Source organism: Periophthalmus magnuspinnatus, chromosome 10 (genome assembly GCF_009829125.3).
Source record: "Periophthalmus magnuspinnatus isolate fPerMag1 chromosome 10, fPerMag1.2.pri, whole genome shotgun sequence".
In the NCBI taxonomy this organism is placed as follows: Eukaryota; Metazoa; Chordata; class Actinopteri; order Gobiiformes; family Gobiidae; genus Periophthalmus; species Periophthalmus magnuspinnatus.
The window spans coordinates 2,663,095-2,684,027 of NC_047135.1; the positions used below are offsets into that span (position 1 = coordinate 2,663,095).

General features: G+C 38.9%; 1 protein-coding gene across 2 annotated transcripts in view; it reads right to left on the reverse strand.

Moving 5' to 3' along the window:
• Window positions 1-20,933, reverse strand: part of afap1l1a (actin filament associated protein 1-like 1a) — a 64,152-nt gene that overhangs the window by 11,927 nt on the left and 31,292 nt on the right. For both annotated transcript variants that reach the window (XM_033974537.2, XM_055224641.1), the window contains exons 2-11: window positions 14,389-14,514; window positions 12,015-12,098; window positions 10,203-10,282; window positions 7,076-7,211; window positions 6,814-6,900; window positions 5,815-6,032; window positions 4,367-4,546; window positions 2,583-2,663; window positions 1,033-1,108; window positions 829-939 (exon numbers count right to left, since the gene is read on the reverse strand). In XM_033974537.2, the coding sequence (XP_033830428.1) occupies window positions 829-939; window positions 1,033-1,108; window positions 2,583-2,663; window positions 4,367-4,546; window positions 5,815-6,032; window positions 6,814-6,900; window positions 7,076-7,211; window positions 10,203-10,282; window positions 12,015-12,098; window positions 14,389-14,514 (1,179 nt within the window). The remainder of the gene's footprint in view (window positions 1-828; window positions 940-1,032; window positions 1,109-2,582; window positions 2,664-4,366; window positions 4,547-5,814; window positions 6,033-6,813; window positions 6,901-7,075; window positions 7,212-10,202; window positions 10,283-12,014; window positions 12,099-14,388; window positions 14,515-20,933) is intronic.

The following is a 20,933-nucleotide window of genomic DNA, read 5'->3' on the forward strand; positions in this document are numbered from 1 at the left end:
AACTCACCAAATTTTAGCAGTAGATAAACTGAACCTTCGGAGATTTTTGGCAGTATATACGGTTATAATTGTTCACTTACACTTGAACTTATCACTACTTAAACTAGGGGAAGTAAAAATGACCTAATTTCCGGCTTATGTCTCTTATTTGATCCTCGATATCACGTTTTAAGTCGTTTATTGAGTCGTCTGAGGTTTATTCACAAACACCTTTTCTTTAAGATCGTCCCACAGGAAGAAATCAGGACTAGTCAGGTCTGTGGAGATCACATACTGCCCCCTGTCTTTGAAAAACACTTATTATTCCTTTAATGACGTTTACGCTCGGGTCGAATTTGACCCATGTGACTCAAAGTCCCACTGTACAATGAGGGTTCGTTCCTCGGTGCTGGATTTGCTCAGATTAATGTGGGAAGAGTCGTTCTAAATACTCTGAAAAAATAAAAGAAAAATATTTAGAAACAAAAGAGTTATGGATTTTTTTCAGCTGTCAGTGACTTTTGGGCCACAGGGGCAGCCTCCAATCTAATATAAAATGCATCTTTATGGGTGCGTTCATACTAAACCAGGATTACAACAGGACCAAACCAAGTTTACATCGAGATTAAAGGTTCTAAATTACGTAAAACGGACTCTTATGAGCTTTAAGGCAAGTTATAATGCTGTTACGTCATCAAAAACGTACATACATGTTCGTTTATATGTGTATTTATCTGTTAATTTTGTTCTGTGCTGCAAATTTGTGTTCATTGAGGTATTTCCTTTACTCACAGTTCTTAAAAAACAAACAAAAAACTCTATTTAACCAGGTTTTAGTTGATGGCCGACCTTGGCGAGGGTCACTGAACGCAGCTCCTGGTCTCGGAGGCTTTTTCTTGGAGAAGCTGATAATTCGTGTGATTTTACGACCGGCAGCGAACGCCCCACGCTTCACTTTACCTACAGCAGCAACGCAAACACTGTTGTTGTAGCATAAAAGTTTATATTTGCCAAAGCAGTAAATCAAGTAGAGGCACGTTTATCCCGTCTCACCGTTTTCTTTGCAGGCTTCCCCAGCGGACACGCCCACGCTGTCCGAGTCCGAGGTGTTTCTCTCAGCGGACAATCTCTGGAACGTAAATGGGAAATGGTCACGTTTTTATACACTGTTTTTTTCACCTTCAAGTCACTCAAAGTCCTTTACACACACATAAACATACACACATTCATTCAGGCTAGCAGTTACAGTGGTCAATTTGAAGCTGAGAGCCATATTTGGAATTCCGACCACAAGTATCATAGCAACCAAAGAGCCAATCCGGAACGAGGATGTTGAAGGTAACGCCCCTTCCCGCCAACACAGCTGGTTTAGTAGGGAGTGGCCGCTTAGCAACGCTGTCAATCAAACCTGTTGCTAACGCTAGCAGGAGCGACAACAGGGAAAGAAGGCGCCGGATTTGTCTGTTATTAATGTTCATATTTTGATTTACAGACACAAAAGTGAAATAAAAACCCCAGGATCATGTAGAGGGTTAATACGAACATTTAAGACCAAAATGAGTCTGACAGCAGCAGGTACAGAGAGAGAGGAGACAGTTTTTTAAATAAACAAAAAATAAACTAAAATTAACAAAAATAAAGAAATAAAAATAAACTCAAAATAATAAAATAATAAAATAACAAAACAAAAAAAACTCGAAATAACTAAAAAACAAAACAAAACAAAAAAAACCCCTCAAAATAACTAAAAAAAATTAATAAATAACTCAAAATAACTTAAAAAACCCCAAACTTAAAATAAAAAAAATAAAAAATAAAAATAAACTCAAAATAATACAAAAATAAAATAAAATAATAAAAAAAAACCTCAAATTAACAAAAAAAAAAAACAAAAAAACAAAAAAAAAAAAACTCAAAATAACTGAAAAAAAAAACTTAAAATAAAAATAAATAAAAAATAACTCAAAATAACTTTAAAAAAAAAAAGAACCCCAGGATCATGTAGAGGGTTAATATGAACATTTAAGACCAAAATGACGAGTCTGACAGCAGCAGAGACAGAGAGAGGAGACACAGCTTTACAATAGAAAGTGAATTGGAGTCGATGGCGCTAGAACCACGCTGATGATCACTTCCTGTTTGTAACGTGGCGGCTAGCAGGTTAGCTACGTCCATTTATATAAACAGTCTATGGCGCAGACTAAGGTTAAACTCTGTGGGTGCGTTGGACACAAACGATATAAACAGGGAATAAACAAAGGCTATTTGGAACGCGATGGCGAGTACGTTAGCTATGTCCATTTATATGTACAGCGTATGGAGCGACGTGGGTTAAGTGTCTTGCCCAAGGACACAACGACAGCGTTCATCGAGAGAGCGGGATTTGAACCAACAACCTTTCACATCACTGGACACACTCTACCCACTGAGCCACTGTCAAAATAAAATCCCTCGTCCCCGGTGACTCCAGACCAAAACAGTTGTTACGGAGAATCGATGTTGACAGGAAGATTACGGCTCGTCTGGCTCGTCCACACCTCCGTCACGAAGATGAATGGAGCGCCCGGGTAAAACGACACACACACAAAAATAAAACCGTGTACCTTGTCGAGTTCGTTCTTCCTCGCGGTGACGGGAGAGGCGTCGTCGGGGGCAACGCTCTGGCCGCTCACCTCCCGGACCACCTGAGGAAGAGGTGATGACGTCAGCGATGATGTCAGTGATGATGTCAGCGTTTGGTTACATGATGAAAGTGTCAGGAAGGTTTGTCGGGAATGTTCCGCAGTGTAGCTTTAACCTATGTGCTAATTATTACCACAAAAAATACACTACCAGTCTAAAGTTTGGACACGCCCTCTCATTCAGTGTTTTTTTAATTTTAATTTTAATTTTTTTTTTAACCAAATCTACATTTTTACGCACAGAAAAAACATTAAAATATAAAAATTAAAAATACTAAAAAATAAAACATAAAAACATATATAGAATTGTGTAAAAAAAAACAAAAAAAAACTAAATAACTACTAAAGATATACCATATTTTCACACTTTTTTTCATAGTTTGGCGACTTATATGTGAAATATGTTTTTTTTTCTTCATTATTATGTATTTTTGGGCTGGGGCGACTTATACTCCAGAAATAAGGTATGTTTTATTTTAAATTCAAAACCTCAAAGTTCCCCCCTTTTGCTTTGTTAAAAAATATTAGTTTTATTATTTAATTTTTGTTGTTTACTACATAATTCCATGTATTTTCTGTCATATATTTGATGTCTTCTTTGCGTATATATCACAGAATGAGAGGACGTGTCACAGAATATGTCATAGAAACTGCTTTTTTTGACTCTCTACAGACAAAATTCCCCATTAAAGCAAAAAAAAAAAAAAAAAAAAAGTACACACGACAAATACTAAGCCCCAAACATATAATTCCAGATGTAAAGTACTGGACGAGAAGTTGCTATAGTAACGATCATGACCTAAATATAGTTGAATCCTAATGATACCGGGTCTATAAGGAGGATTTGGGGCTTTGTGGCTCATCTGGCAGAGCACAAACCACATATGCAAGTACATTTACAGTCAAATTAAGTACGATTAACGATTACATCATGATAACGATTAAAGTGTTTAACAGTTTCCATATTAGGGATGGGACAATACAACAATAATGTCGTTTATCGTGATAAAAAGCGTCCACAAAAATCGTTCGTGGGACATTTTATATGATCTTGATAATCGTTAACAAAGATAATCACCGTTATATCACCAAAATGTGCAGAAAAAACGGTTTATTCACAGGGAAGTCGACAGGGGGGGACAAAGGAGCCTGGAATTGGAGCCTCTTCCTATTCATTTGTATTAGAGGGGGGCCCCGAAATTTCAGTAATAAAAACAATATTCTCAGCTAAATCGTAGTTGTTTTCACTGAGAACAAAGTACAATACTATTCCAGTTGTTTAAACATGTGACTTATTCATAATATTAAAATTATAATTATTCAAATCCAAAACATTTTTATATAAAATTTGATAGAATCGTTAATCGCAGTTATTTTGATCGTGATAATCGTCGCGTAAAATTTCAATATCGTACCGTTCCTATTCCATATTTAAATTGTTACGGTCAATTAAATTCAAGTTTATTTCTAAAGCACATTTAAAACAACTCCAGCGAAAGTGCTTCACCAAAAACAAAACGAAACAAAACAAAAAACAGAACAATAACAATAAAACTCAGCCTCATCCAAAGCTGTTTCTGATCCTTCTCCCGGCGCTTCCTCCTTCTCACCTTTCCCTGAATTCATTCTCATGTCCTCACGTCTCCACCCGGTCCCCGCTTCACCTCCACCTCCGTCCAAACAAACACTAAACAATACAAACTCACTCTGAGCCAGCGGTGCGCCTGCTCTCTGCTCTGCACGGCCAGGACCAGACCGTCCCCGTTGGGCAGAGTGAAGCGCAGCTCGTGGTGCTTCCTCTTGCTGTCTTTAGGGACGTAGACCACGATGCACTGGGGCAGGAGGAGGTCCACGTAGGGGGTGGTGTCCTTGGAGCTCTTGTAGCACTAAAAACGACACAGAACTTTGTATTTGTGACTGTGATTGTACAAACGCTCCACAATTTTCCCAAAGGTATTTCCCGTTTATTTAAGATAATTTTGCATTTTCAATTACGTCTACGCTTTAAATCAAGACCGTGCGTGTTGGAAATCGTCTTAACCACAGCGTCGACAGATTTCATACCCCGTGAAGACCAGATACTTTGTTTTTCGAAGAGGTTAAAGGTCATTTTCCGACCTAAACACGCTAAATGTGAGAACCAGCTCAAAGATATATCTGTCATCTTTTCAGTCCGTCGTATTTGTTTAAACTGAAGCTTGTGGACCGCGAGTTCAGTAAATATTTAAGTGTATATTTTACTGTGCGTTTTATTAATTGTAAATGTCTACGTTTTAACTGTGTTCCCAGGACTTCCTCACGCAATTTCAATATGACTTTCTGATAAAATAAATTAAGTAAAAATAAATATTAAAGGTCCTATATTACACAAAAGTGACTCTTGTGAGCGTTAAGTCGTGTTCTAATGCTGTTACGTCGTCAAAAACAGACGTGGAGTTGCGTTTTGTTGTTGTATTATTAGTCTGTAACATCTCCAAAGCTCAAAAAACGATCTGTTCCACCTTGTGATGTCATCAAGTGATAGTTTTCAAGTTAACAGCTCCTTTTTTTACCTTTTCTTCAGTAGAAATTCGCAATTCCAGAGCTGAAATCATCATCTAAATCATCTAATGAAGGTGTGTGGAGTTTAAAAACACACTGGAGCACTTCCTGGATCACCACACGATGACATCACAAGGTGGAACAGAGCGTTTTCTCAGCCTAAATATGCAGGGTTTGTGTGTTAAACGTGTGAATGAAACAAAACACGACTCCAGATCTGTTTGTGATGAGGAAAGAACAACAGTGTCACATGGGCTCTTTAACTGTCAGATGTGTTGACCTTTGACCTGGTTTTACTGGTCCAATCCACATGAAACAAAAACTTACACAAAGTTCAGCGTCTTCTCTGTCAGTTTAAACCAACATAAGTTTAATATTTTGCTCACATTAGCTTCAGGACGTGGCGCGTTTAGGTGTGAGGTGTGAGGGGAGCACTTCCTGTATCACCACTTGATGACATCACAAGGTGGAACAGAGTGTTTTCAGTTTATGAGAACTCTAAATTTACAGGGGCTGTGTGTTAAACATGTGCGAATGAAACAAAACACAACTCCAGGTCTGTTTTTAATGAGGAAACGACACTAGAACACGCTGTAATACTTTGTTGACGTACCTGAAGTCTGTTTTCTCGTATCACCGTCAGCTGTTTCGCCCACTGACCGAAGCGTTTCTTGCGCAGTAGAAAAGCACAGATGTGACAGTCGCGAGCGGGAGGCATCGAGCTCATCTCCTCCGACGGCCACTGGTGCGTCAGTCGAACGCCGGGACCGCGCTCCTCCTCGTCTTCCTCGTACGACTCGTAAGAGCTGCTCAGGGCGTCCGAGTCGTTGTCTGGAGAAGTTCAAGAATCACAGAGAGTCAGTTTGTCTGGTCAAAAGTCAAAGGTTACATTTTTATATAAAGGTTTTTGCGAGGTTTTAGCCACGTTTTAATGCCGTTACGGAGTGTATGGAGTTTAAAAACACTTCCTGGATTACCACTTGATGACATCACAAGGTGGAACAGAGTGTTTTCTCAGCCTAAATCTGCGGGGTTTGGACTTTTGTGAGTTTTAAATCATGTTATAATGCTGTTATGTTGTCAAAAACAGGCCTGGAGTTGCGTTTTGCAGTTAGATTATTAGTTTGTCTACATCTCCAAAGCTCACAACGCTCTGTTCCACCTCGTGATGTCATCAAGTGTTAGTAGTTTTCAAGTTAACAGCTACGTTTTTGCTGTTAGTTCAGTAGAGATTGACAATTCCAGGTCTGAAATGATCCAAATGATTCTAGAAATGAAGGCGCGTGGAGTTTAAAAACACAGCGGAGCACTTCCTGTATCGCCACTTGATGACATCACGAGGTGGGACGGAGTGTTTTCTCAGCCTAAATCTGCAGCGTTTGTGTGTTAAACATGTGGGAATGAAACAAAACCCGACTCCAGGTCTGTTTGTGACGAGGAAACGACATTAAAACAGATCAGAAACAGCGTAATACGTCCGCTTTAAGTAAATAAACACATTAAGGGGAAAAACCCTGGGGGAGGAGCAACACTTAGACGTATGGGAACCGCTCCAGACCCGTTTCCTCACGTTTAGCAACACATTTACATAAATTATAGTAACGTTGCTTACACGAGTTCTTCCGTGGCGAGCTGACACATGTGGGGTAGTGGTTATCGGCTTCTTCATAACCTTCTTCCGCTGGAGGACCGGGCCTGACTGAAATCGGAGAAAGTACAAATTAAAAATAGATCCTAAAGCTTAAATTTCATGTTTGAGGTAACTGTACTCTTGTGATTTTACTCGCTTTGTGTTTATGTTTATGTAGATTACAGAAAACATGGGTTACATGAGAGGTTTTTGAGTCTTCCAGGCCAGAGGGGGCGCCACTAACCTCTCGTGATGATGTATTCAGGCAGCGCGCCGGGGCTGAGCGGGACGGCCTCTTCGTAGTAGTCTTCGGGGGGAGGGGTGGTGGGCAGAGGCGGAGGGGAGTCGGCCGAATGGGACCTGGGGGAGTCGGTAGTGTCCTGTAGACGCACAAACGCAAGTACACAACCATCTACGTCACATGTGTCAAACTCAAGGCCCGGGGGCCAAATGCGACCCGCCACGTCATTTTATGTGGCCCACGAGAAGATATTTAAAAATGACAGTCATGCCTTTCAATTTAAGTCTATGCTGCTTTAATGTTTGCACTGACAATAAAATAATGAGATTTTCCCAACAAGTGGAACTGAGAAATATTTGCAAATAATCATCACAAAATGTTCATGAAGAGGAAAATTGTGGGCGTGGAAGGAAGTTTGGAGGAAGAAAAGTGAAGGTGAATACAAGTTTGTGCTTTGAGGAGAAAAACCTGTGTGTTTTTTGTGTTATGAGGCGCGGTCGGTACAATCTACGTCGACATTTTGACACCAAACACGGAGCTAAGTGTGAAAAAGTGAGTCTGCGAGAAAAACAACAAATTGTCCAATAATTAAAAGGCTGTAAAAGGCCGAATTTGAAGCAGAGCTGAAGGTTCTGACCAGATACACACGTTTAAAAATGTCAGTTTATCACAGAAACCGTTATTTAACAAGTTAAAAAGGAATGACATTTATTTTACATGACATTTGTTTACATTTAGTGACATTTATCCTGCCACAGTCACATCTGGCCCTTGACGGTGGCCATTTTGCTGATGTGGCCCTCGGTGAAAATGAGTTTGACGCCCCTGGTCTACGTCATGACAATATGTGTTGAAAATTGACTTTTGTGAGGTTTAAATCATGTTCTAATGCTGTTATGTCATCCAAAACATTCCGATGTTTGAGTAACGCTTTATTATTAGTCTGTCCACCTTGTGATGTCATCAAGTGGTACTTTTCAACAGTTTTTAACAGCTCCTTTTACCTTTAGTTCAGTAGAGATAGGAAATTCCAGAGCTGAAATCATCATCCAAATGATTCTAGAAATGAAGGTGTGTGGAGTTTAAAAACACAGCGGAGCACTTCCTGTATCACCACATGATGACATCACAAGGTGGAACGGAGTGTTTTCAGTTTGAGAGAAGAACTCAGCCTAAATATGCAGATGTGTTTGTGTGTTAAACATGTGTGAATGAAACAAAAAAAAAACACAACTCCAGGTCTGTTTGTGACGAGGAAACAACATTAGAACAGAGATAATACGGGACCTTTAAAGCTGCACTACGCAACTTTTCTGGTTAATAGTTTAGATTTAGTTTTTCTGGTTTATAATGTCCCACACTATAACATAAACATATCTATCTCCGGCTCACTGTAAGAATAATCCATGTGTTTCGATCTATTCTGGAGCCGTACAAACTCCAGCTGAATAAATAAAAGACAGATGTGTTTAATGCCATACTGTGGAACATTGCAGGCAGATAATACCATGATACTGGCGTCTTTTGCAGTTCAACCTTATTTACTAAAAATTTTACAGTTTTAGCCATGACTGCCAGCCCTGATTTAAATGAGTTTTACTAGTTTATATTTATCAGATAAGTGGAAGAAAATAGACGGATGGACAGTTTGTATTTATTCTGTACAAATGTACTTCCTGTTTTTCCCCTGAATTAGACCAGGCTACTTTAAACCACTTATCGTTTATTATGAACATATAACTTGTCCTGGTTTAGTCCTGATGTAGACTTGGTTTAGTCCTGGTTTAGTCCTGGTTTAGTCTTCGTTTATTCCCGTTTATACAGTTTGTGTCCAAATGTGAACGCACCCACAGACCGAGTTTAACCTTAGTCTGCGCCATAGAAAGTTTATATAAATGGACATAGCTAACCTGCTAGCTGCTACGTTACAAACAGGAAGTGATCATGGTCGCGCTTCCAGCTCCATCGACTCTGGCTCCAATTCACTTTCTATTGAAAAACTGTGTCCTCTCTCTGTACCTGCTGCTGTCAAACTTGTCATTTTGGTCTTAAAAGTTCGTATTAACCCTCTACATGATCCTGGGGCTCTTTTTTTTTAAGTTATTTTGAGTTTATTTATTTATTTGTTTTTTATTATTATTTTTTATTTTAAGTTATTTTTGTTATTTTGAGTTTTTTTGTTTTGTTTTGTTTTTTGTAAATTATTTTGAGTTTATTTTGATTTTTTTAAACGTTTTTTTTTTGTAGTATTTTGAGGTTTTTGTTTAGTGTTTTGTTTATTTTTGATTTATTTTTTAAGTTATTTTGAGTTTATTTTAATTTAGATTTTTTTTTAAATTTTTTTGGTTATTTTAAGTTTTTTTGTTATTTTGAATTTTTTTGTTTGTTTTTTTTAAGTTATTTTGAGTTTATTTTTATTTATTTATTTTTTTGGAGGGTTATTTTAAGTTTTTGGTTTTTTTTGTTATTTTGAATTTTTTTTTGTTTTGTTATTTTGAGTTTATTTATTTATTTATTTTTTAAACTGTGTCTCCTCTCTCTGTACCTGCTGCTGTCAGACTCATCATTTTGGTCTTAAATGTTCATATTAACCCTCTACATGATCCTTGGGGTTTTATTTCACTTTTGCGTCTGTAAATAAAGACATAAACACTCACTTCGTCCACTTTTTTACACAGTCTGTGGTCTCTTGGTCCTTTCTCGTCCTGTTTACGTCCTAGCGCTGATATCGTCCTCGTTTACTTTTGCTTTAACCCCATTTTCGGTTAAATTTATCCCACACACACACTCAAAAAAACCTGAAAAACCAAATATTATTCCCCGACTTGGGTGTGAAACGTTTAAAAATCACAAATCTGGAACATTCATCCATTAGCGACCTACATCTGAACTCGGGGAACAGCCTCGAAACTAATAAGACTTTATTTTGAAACGAGTTAAAAGTTCACGGTGCCATATAAAATCCGATGACAGGGGAAAACTGGGGCGGCTTGGGTTGCCAGATCGCTGCAGGCTGGACGTGTTTGTACTCGGCTGTGGAGCAACAGTTTGGATCCCACATACCACGCACTTATATCTGCAAATTATATACAGGGAAATCTAAATATATAAGCAGTTTTTACGAACGTACCTGTTTTATCGCGTCCGTTTGAGCGTCTTTGTCCAGTTTTAGCTCATCCGTGACGTCCTTCAGGTCTCCGATTTCGCAGTCTGCAAGGAAAAACGAGAGATTTACACGTCCCTAAATATAAACTGTGTTGAAATCTGCTGCGGAATACTGACATATCGTAAACGTAACCGCAAAATGTACGACTTTAACGACTTTAAACGTGCAAAAATGTAACTGCGTCGTTAAAGAGGCCCATGTCACGATGTGTCCTGATCCGTTTTAATGCCGTTTTCTCGTTGCAAACAGACCCGGAGTTGAGTTTTTTTTGTTTCGTTCAGACGTTTAACGCACAAATCCTGCTTATTTAGAAACTGAAAATGCCCTGTTCCACCTTGTGATGTCATCGTGTGGCGATACAGGAAGTGCTCCGCTGCGTTTTTAAACTCCACACACCTTCATTTCTAGAATCATTTGGATCATTTCAGCGCTGGAGTTGCAAATCTCGACTGAATTAAAGGTAAAAACAGAGATGTTAACTTGAAAAACTACCACTTTATGACATCACAAGGTGGAACAGAGCGTTTTGAGCTTTGGAAATGTGACAAAACACAACTGCAGGTTTGTTTTTGAGGAGGAAACAGCATTAAAACATGACTTAACGCTCTTTAAACACAACATAAGAAGTCACTACAGATGTCAAACAGACGTATTTTCCTGCATTTTTGTTATTGTAATCTTAGCATTGCATTATTTATTTATTTATTTTTTTACCAGTCTAAACGCAGCAGTAATTACAACTTAAAGGAAATAGTGGCTGATTTGATTTATTCATGAGTTGGTTTGGCAGCTCCGTACAACCACATCTCCATTAGAGCAAAGGTAACAACACAAAACCACACGTAACTCGAGAATAATGTCCGTTAAATCACTTTTGTCTGCACAGTTTTAATATAAGTGTCTTTTTATGTATTTATGTATTTATGTATTTATGTATTTATGTTTGGCCTCACTTATGTATTTTCCAGACTATATGTGCCACTTTTTTCAGAGTTTGTCCGGGGCTGCGACTTATACTCAGACGCGACTTATATGTGAAATTAGCTTCATGTAGCTGAATAAATATAAATGTGTTAGCGTTAGCGTTAGCGTTAGCGTGTGGTTAGCGTCAGCCTGTTGTTCTATATTTTATTATCATCATTATAACTTGACTTTAAAGATAAAATGTCTGTTCTTGGACCAGGACTAAACCAGGACTAAACCAGGACTAAACCAGGACTAAACCGGAACTAAACAGGGACTAAACAGGGACTAAACCGGGACTAAACCAGGACTAAACCAGGACTAAACAGGGACTAAACCGGGACTAAACCAGGACTAAACCAGGACTAAACCAGGATTAAACAAGGACTAAACCAGGACTAAACAAGGACTAAACAAGGACTAAACCAGGACTAAACCAGGACTAAAACAGGACTAAACAAGGACTAAACCAGGACTAAACCATAACTAAACCGGGACTAAACCGGGAGTAAACCGGGGCTAAACAGGGACTAAACAAGGACTAAACCAGGACTAAGCAGGGGCTAAACCGGGACTAAACCGGTACTAAACCGGGACTAAACAGGGACTAAACCGGGACTAACTTGACTTTAAAGATAAATTGTCTGTTCTTGGTCTCAGATTTTGTAAAATAAATGTTCTGAAAAGTGCGACTTATTCTCAGACGCGACTTATACATGTTTTTTTCTTCATTATTATGCGTTTTTTGACCGGTGCGACTTATACTCAGGAAAATACAGTATTTTATCTTAAATATGTAAGACTCAAACTCACCAAATGACTCAAAAAGCGACTCCACGAAGCTGGTCCCGTTCCTGTACACAGAGGCGTTCATGTAGATGTACTCTGTCCCGGACACTACACACAAACAAGTACTGCGTTACCATGAATATTCACACGTAACGAAGTAAAAGTAGTAATGTATTGCGCCTAAGTAAACATTTAAAGTATCTGGATTTTATTTAAGTGGGTACATTTTACTTTTACGTCACTGCATTTGAGAGCAGTATCTGTACTTTCTACTACGCTACGTTTTTGAACAGAACTGTAAAGTAAAAGTATTTATTATTTTCTGAGACCTGCTGAAAAGTCTGAGGGTTTATTTTTATTTTTAACACGGTCAGAATTTGAGCAAAACAAAAAAATACAAATAAAAGCTCAAATCTTTATCAAAATCACCACATTTGAAGCTTTGTAAGACTCAAAATCTGCACAACATACTTTAACTTTTTACTCTTTAAGTCCATTTTTTAACAGGTACTTAAATACTTTTACTTAGGTAGACTTTTTCATGTGATACTTTTACTTTTACTTAAGTACTTCGGTCATTTGAAGCTTTATAAGACTCAAAATCTGCACAAAATACTTTTACTTTTTGCTCTTTAAGTCCATTTTTAAACAGGTGCTTTAATACTTTTTACTTTTACTTTTACTTTTTATTTGTCTGGGGTCGGCTCCATAAACCTGTTAAACGGCTAAAAGTACTTCCATCTCACTCCTAAACGCCGCGTCCTGAAGCTACGGTGAACAAAATATTAAACTTCTGTTGGTTTAAACCGACAGAGAAGACGTTGGACTTTGTATAAGTTTTTGTTTCATGTGGATTGGACCAAAAAATACAGAGATATTAAGCATAAAACAGGTCAAAGGTCAACACATCTGACAGTTAAAGGCCCATGTGACGCTGTGTTCAGGTCTGTGTTTTTATGTTGTTTCCTCGTCACAGACAAGAAGAATCAAACAAAACACAAAAAACAAAACACAAAACACAAAACTCCAGGTCTGTTTTTGAGGAGGAAACATTAGAACAACTTAAACTAAACAACAGTTTTGTGTCACATACGACGTTTAAAAAGACAAATCTATCATAAAAATGAATCATGTCAGAACCACATGAACCAACCAGAGTCAGGACTAAACCAGGACTAAACCAGGACTAAACCAGGACTAAACCAGGACTAAACAAGGACTAAACCAGGACTAAACCAGGACTAAACCAGGACTAAACCAGGACTAAACCAGGACTAAACCAGGACTAAACAGGGACTGAACCAGGACTAAACCAGGACTAAACCAGGACTAAACAGGGACTGAACCAGGACTAAACAAGGACTAAACCAGGACTAAACCAGGACTAAACAAGGACTAAACCAGGACTAAACCAGGACTAAACCAGGACTAAACCAGGACTAAACAGGGACTGAACCAGGACTAAACAAGGACTAAACCAGGACTAAACAAGGACTAAACCAGGACTAAACCAGGACTAAACCAGGACTAAACAAGGACTAAACCAGGACTAAACAAGGACTAAACCAGGACTAAACAAGGACTAAACCAGGACTAAACCAGGACTAAACAAGGACTAAACCAGGACTAAACCAGGACTAAACCAGGACTAAACCAGGACTAAACAGGGACTGAACCAGGACTAAACAAGGACTAAACCAGGACTAAACAAGGACTAAACCAGGACTAAACCAGGACTAAACCAGGACTAAACAGGGACTGAACCAGGACAAGACCAGGACAAGACCAGGACTAAACCAGGACTAAACAAGGACTAAACAAGGATTAAACAAGGATTAAACAAGGACTAAACAAGGACTAAATAAGGACTAAACCAGGACAAGACCAGGACTAAACCAGGACTAAACCAGGACTAAACAAGGACTAAACCAGGACTAAACAAGGACTAAACCAGGACAAGACCAGGACTAAACCAGGACTAAACCGGGACTAAACCGGGACTAAACCAGGACTAAACCGGGACTAAACCAGGACTAAACCGGGACTAAACCAGGACTAAACCGGGACTAAACCAGGACTAAACCAGGTCTAAACCAGGACTAAACCAGGACCAAACCAGGACTAAATCAGGACTAAACCAGAACTAAACTGGGACTAAAATGGGACTAAACCAGGACTAAACCAGGACTAAACCAAGAATAAACATGGGGAATCATACGTGCAATATTCTGGCTCTTCTCCTTTAATGTTAATTTTATGATGATTATTTATGTTTTTCTTTGTTGTATTATGATTTTAACGTCTTTCTTATTCTGTAAAACACTTTGATTCACTTTGTGTGCAGATTGTGCTGTATATATATATATATATATTTATTTTATTTTATTTTTCCTCGTACCTTGCGGCTGTATTTGCTGGAGCAGGTTCCACACAGACGTCTTCTTCTCTTCTGTGGATGAACTGAGACTCTCCTGGTCGAGCATCTTCAGCAGGACGCCCAGCTCGCTCACCAGCACCTCCATGGCTGCGGGGGGCAAAGGTCAGAGGTTAGAGGGCTCAGTGTATCAACCCAGGGTTCAAAGGTCGTCCTCACACGTCCAAACAAACCCGTGTGAGACAGACTTATCTGCCACGCTTCCTCTGCGCTCCCTCGTTTACTGTCACTCAGGTTTTGACGTCTGGTTTTCAGACTAAACAAAATGTGGATTGAAACAGAATCTCACTGTGATGGAAACTCGAAAGGAAAAGAGTTTACAGCCACCGCCTCTTGGGAAACGGTTTAGAAAGATTTTAGTTTCACAACAACGAAGCGCCAGACGACATAAACTAACAGTGACCACGTTCACATCCACTTCAATGTTATATTTTTGCAATTTGATGAGATTTGAGCTGCAAAACATTGAATAAATGACATTTACGGCTCATTATAAAGACAAACTCGTTACGTAAGTGTTGTGTTCTGTTGTGTAATTATTTCAGCTTTTGTTTTTGTGATATAGATTTGTAATCGTTTTTTGGGGGATAATTCTGCTTCAGTTTGGTTTTGTTTCAATATTATTGTTTATCTCAGAAGTGGAATGTTACGAAGTAAAAGCAGCGTCTGTATCTGTACTTTACTGAAGGATGGTTTTTACTTTTACCTTAGTACATTTGAGAGGAGTATCTGGACTTTCTGCTGAGTAAAAGTATTTTTATTATTGTTTTAACACAAACAAAAGTAAACTAATAAAAACAAAATCAAAATCACCACAGTTGAAGCTTTATAAATCCGGGTTTAGTCCGGGTTTAGTCCAGGTTTATTCTTGGTTTAATCCTGGTTTAGTCCAAATTAAGTTTTACTTTAGTCCTGGTTAAGTCCTGGTTTAGTCCTGGTTAGTCCTGGTTTAGTCTTGGTTAAGTCCTGGTTTAGTCCCGGTTTAGTGCTGGTTTAGTCCTGGTTAGTCCCGGTTTAATCCCTGTTTAGTCCTTGTTTAGTCCTGGTTTAGCCCTGGTTTAGTCCCGGTTTAGTCCCTGTTTAGTCCTGGTTTAGTCCTGGTTTAATCCTGGTTTAGTCCTGGTTTAATCCTGGTTTAGTCCTGGTTTAGTCCTTGTTTAGTCCTGGTTTAATCCTGGTTTAGTCTCGGTTTAGCCCTGGTTTAGTCCTGGTTTAGTCCTTGTTTAGTCCTGGTTTAATCCCTGTTTAGTCCTTGTTTAGTCCTGGTTTAGCCCTGGTTTAGTCCCGGTTTAGTCCCTGTTTAGTCCTGGTTTAGTCCTGGTTTAATCCTGGTTTAGTCCTGGTTTAATCCTGGTTTAGTCCTGGTTTAGTCCTTGTTTAGTCCTGGTTTAATCCTGGTTTAGTCTCGGTTTAGCCCTGGTTTAGTCCTGGTTTAGTCCTTGTTTAGTCCTGGTTTAATCCTGGTTTAGTCTCGGTTTAGCCCTGGTTTAGTCCTGGTTTAGTCCTGGTTTAATCCTTGTTTAGTCCTGGTTTAATCCTAGTTTAGTCTCGGTTTAGCCCTGGTTTAGTCCCTGTTTAGTCCTGGTTTAATCCTTGCTTTCAATTGAACAAAATTCAGCTCAAATTTTTATCAAAATCACCACATTTGAAGCTTCATCAGACTCAAAATCTGCACAAAATAGTTTTACTTTTTACTCTTTAATCACAATCTAATACTTTTACTCAAGTAGATTATTTCAGGTGATACTTTTACTTTTCCTTGAGTATTTTCTGCTCCAGTCTCTGCACTTCTTCCTCTGGTTTGTGAGTTTTCGCGACAGGTTTAAGGCCAGAGTCGTTATCAGTCTCTGAACTGAACCGGAGCTGGATCGAGTCGTCCCTAAAACACCGTCCCCACGAAACGCCATCGATCTTAAGACGCACCTCCCTCTGAAAACACGTCTCCGACCTGCGTGTGTGCGTGTATGTTTGTGTGTCTTTTGTGTGCGTGTATGTTTGTGTGTCTTTTGTGTGTGTGTTTGTTTAGCTTCCTCCTTTATCTCCTCCAAAGATAAACACCATCCATCACGGCTCCGTCTCTGTCTTCCTCGCCAATTGTTATTTCTATTTACTGTATCTAGACTTAATCACATCTCCCACTGCCCTCGAGCCAAACTATAACGCACTTTTAACCGCATTTAAAGCCGCACGACGTAACTTTTTTGACCGTCTGATTGTCTCCGGGTAGATTCCACAGTGCGACGTTAAACATATCCATCTATTTTTTCAGCTACGCGTGCGTTTATTGCTCGAAAATATCTTGAAAAACATGTATTCTTACTATAAATGGGGTCGCCTCTCCACAGATCTGACCTCTACCTTGTCCTGGTGGCGTCATCTGCTTGTCTCCATGGAAAAAGATAAGTTTAACGACTTAATTTCCGAACTGTGGAACATTACAACGAAGCAATAACATCCCCATGAAGAGAAATAGGTACAGGACCCTCCACCAGAAAAGTTACGTAGCACGGCTTTAAGAATTTTTTGGGTTCTAAATCAGATTCATCATTTTGGTTTTAAATGTTCGTATTAACCCGCTCTACATGATCCTGAGGTTTTTGTTTTTTTTTTTGTTATTTTGAGTTTATTTTGATTTATTTATTTATTTAAGTTATTTTGAATAATAATTTTTTTGGTTATTATTTTTTTATTTACTAATTTATTTAGTTATTTTGAGTTTATTTTTTTATTTTATTTTTTAAGTTATTTTGAGTTTATTTTTATTTATTTATTTGTTGATTTTGGTTATTTTAATAATTAATATCACGAAAAGGCTCTGTTAAAGTTTTGTACTTTGTTATACGTGAAAACAACAGTGATCTACAGTAAATCGTCGTCTTTTTCCGCACATTCTAACGACACAACGGCGATTAACTTTGTTAGCAATTATTATTATTATAGTATTTTTGTATTTTTTTGTACTATAACTTGCACTCTTGGCTGAACTATGAAAAAAGGCGACTCAGATGCGATTTTAGTTTATTTTTAAGTATATTTTTTTAATTATTTTAAGCTATTTATCTATTATCTTGTTTTATTGCATGTACCATTTTCCTTCTGTTCTTTAACTGTGCGGTGCAATACTGGAATTTCCCCACTGTGGGACTAATAAAGGCAGATCTTATCTTATTTTATTTACATGTGAAAAATGTGTTTGTTTGTTTTTTTTTTGTGATCAAATTTTTATTGTTTACATAATAACAACAACAGAACAAAAAAAAAAAAAAGAATGATGAATGAAAAATGTGTTTGTTTTCTTATTTTTTATGTATTTTTTGGCTGGTGCGACTTATACTCCAGTGCGACTTATACTCAGGAAAATAAGTAGTGTATAAAAAGGTGGTGTGGTGTATAAAAAGTCCCACAAAAGATTATTGCTCAACATCCTCGCTCCTGATTGGCTCTTTGGTTGCTATGGCACTCGCAGTCGTAATTCCAAACACGAAACTCGGCTCCAAATTCGCCGCTATACCTGCTCTCGCCTCGACGAGCTTCATTTGACCGAAAGCCGGACTCTGCGGGTGACGTCACACTCACTCAGTCCACTTCTTTACACAGTTTATGGGTCAGGCGCAGGACAGGCAGCGAGGCAGAAAAGTCTTTGTTCGACGGAGCGCTCATATGGAAACAAGAGCTGGACAAACACAGGCCAAAACATTAAAACCGCAGGAACGCAGCCGTGTGTTTGCTCAGTGAGGCGTGCGGCATACCTGGCTCAGTACGGCTCGATTATCAGCCGCACCGAGAATCTCTGACATCTCAGGTTGTGCGTCGTGTTGTGTAAACTCAGCGCGGGCCCGAGGTTGTATCTGGGGATTGCTGGTGTTGACTAAGTGTGAGAAAACTGCTCTCCCGACATATTTCAACAAGGTGCGTCCTCGGTGAGTCAAACCAGAGCCGCAGAGTAAAAGGGTCTGCAGAGTTTGGAGGAAGTTAAAGGTCCTACGTTACGCAAAACTGACTCTTGTGAACGTTAAGTCGTGTTATAATGTTGTTACGTTGTCGAAAACGGACCTGGACTTGTGTTTTTTAATTCACGCAAGTTTGAGTAACACTTTATTATTGATCCGTCTACGTCTCCAAACCTCAAAATGCTCGTTTTCAAGTTAAAGATCAGCGATTCCAAGGCTGAAATGAGTCTTTTGAAGGTGTACGGAGTTTAAAAACACAGCGGAGCACTTCCTGTATCGCCACACGATGACATCACAAGGTGGAACGGAGTGTTTTCGTGTTTGCGTAAAGAACTGCTCAGCGTCAGTGTGTTTAACGTGTGCGAATTAAAACAAAAAAAACACAACTTCAGGTCTGTTTGTGACGAGGAAACATTAAAACACAGATTCTGAAAATAGCGCAACGTTAGCGCTTTAAGATAATCCACAGTACGGCATTAAACGTATTTCATTTACTCAATTATAAGGGTTTTTATGTCTGAAAACAGCTTTGGAAAACATGAATTCCTACTGTGAACGGGGTCGCTTCTGCACCCGCTCGTCTCTTATAAGATCTACATTCTGTCACTTTAGCAATTTTTGGATTAGCTGTTAGCATTCACGGTTTGTACGTTGCGTTTTTTTTCCTTTTCCGCTCTTTCTTTACCTCGTTTCACAGTTTTGCAGAACAGTGTGAGGTCAGGCACGGCTCAGGGTCATAACAAAGCACCGTTTTTAATGACCTGATTGGATAAACGGGCTTTATAATTAGCCGTTAGTTAGCTTAATTAGCCTAGTTAGACGTGTTGAAATGCGCACTTTCAATTTAGAACAGTTTAGTTCATCAACGCTTCTAATTTACTCATGACCTAGTTATTTCACGGCTTGTGTTTGGACGTAAAATACCCGCCGTTAGCTTACCGTAAGTGCGACGTTTTCCCGCATAAAACAGCTTTTTTATGTACGGAAATTAGAGATATCCAACATCCTCGCTCCTGATTGGCTCTTTGGTTGCTATGATACTCGCGGTCGACCTCTACTGGAAACGCAATCAACAAAATGACCACCTGCTCGAGCCAAAAGCTACACGGCCCGCCTCTAATGGGCCGCACAGGAGCGCTCTGGGTCACGCGGGCCACTTCATCATCTTCACGCCGGTGTTTTTATCAGACTTATGCTACACAATGGAAGGAAACGCCGCGTGTTTGAGGTGTCTTTGTGTAGTGGAGTGTAGAGGCCCTGGCAACGCGGTGTTTGACTCAACGCAACAACAAAATATGATTCTGTTCAACTGGATTTTATCGGAGTAAAAACGAGTAGAAACTGATGTAAAACTGCTATTTAAACGGCCCATATTATGCCGTTTTAATGTTGTGTCCTCGTCACAAACAGACCTGGAGTTGTGTTTTGTTTCATTCACACATGTTTGAGTCACACTTTATTATTAGTCTGTAACATCTGCAAAGCTCAAAACGCTCTGTTCCACCTTGTGATGTCATCAAGTGGTAGTTTTCATGTTAACAGCTGCTTTTTTACCTTTAGTTCAGTAGAAATAGGCAATTCCTGAGCTGAAATGATCCAAATGATTCTAGAAATGAAGGTGTGTGGAGTTTAAAAACACAGCGGAGCACTTCCTGTATCACCAATTGATGACATCACAAGGTGGAACAGAGTGTTTTCAGTTTGAGAAAAGAGCTCAGCCTAAATCTGCAGGTTTGTGTGTTGTAGATGTTGAACTTGGTTGGATCTAATGTTGTTTCTTCATCACAAACAGACCTGGAGTTGTGTTTTGTTTCTTTCACACATGTTTAACAAACAAACCTGCATATTTAGGCTGAGTTCTTTTCTCAAACTGAAAACGCACTGTTCCACCTTGTGATGTCATCGTGTGGTGATACAGGAAGTGCTCCGCTGTGTTTTTAAACTCCACACACCTTCGTTTCTAGAATCATTTGGATCATTTTAGCTCCTGGAATTGCCAATCTTTACTAAACAAAAGGTAAAAGGAGTTGTTGAAACTACCACTTGATGACATCACAAGGTGGAACAGAGTGTTTTCGGTTTGAGAACAAGAACTCCAGGTGTGTTTGTGATGAGGAACCAACATGAGAACCAGTCAAGTTCAACATCTACAACACAAACCCTGCATATTTAAGCTGAGTTCTTCTCTCAAACACTTTCAAAAACACTCTGTTCCACCTTGTGATGTCATCATGTGGCGATACAGGAAGTGCTCCGTTGTGTTTTTAAACTCCACACACCTTCATTTCTAGAATCATTTGGACGATTTCAGCTTCTGGAATTGCCAATCTTGATGAAACAAAATGTAAAAAGAGCTGTTAAAACTACCACTTGATGACATCACGAGGTGGAACAGAGCATTTTGAGCTTTGACTAATCATAAAGTGTTACTCAAACATGTGTGAACGACGCAAAACGCAACTCGCGGTGTGTTTTTGAGGAGGTAACAGCATTAAAACATGGCTAAACGCTTACAAGAGTCATTTTTGTTTAATATAGGACCTTTAACGATGGTCAAAA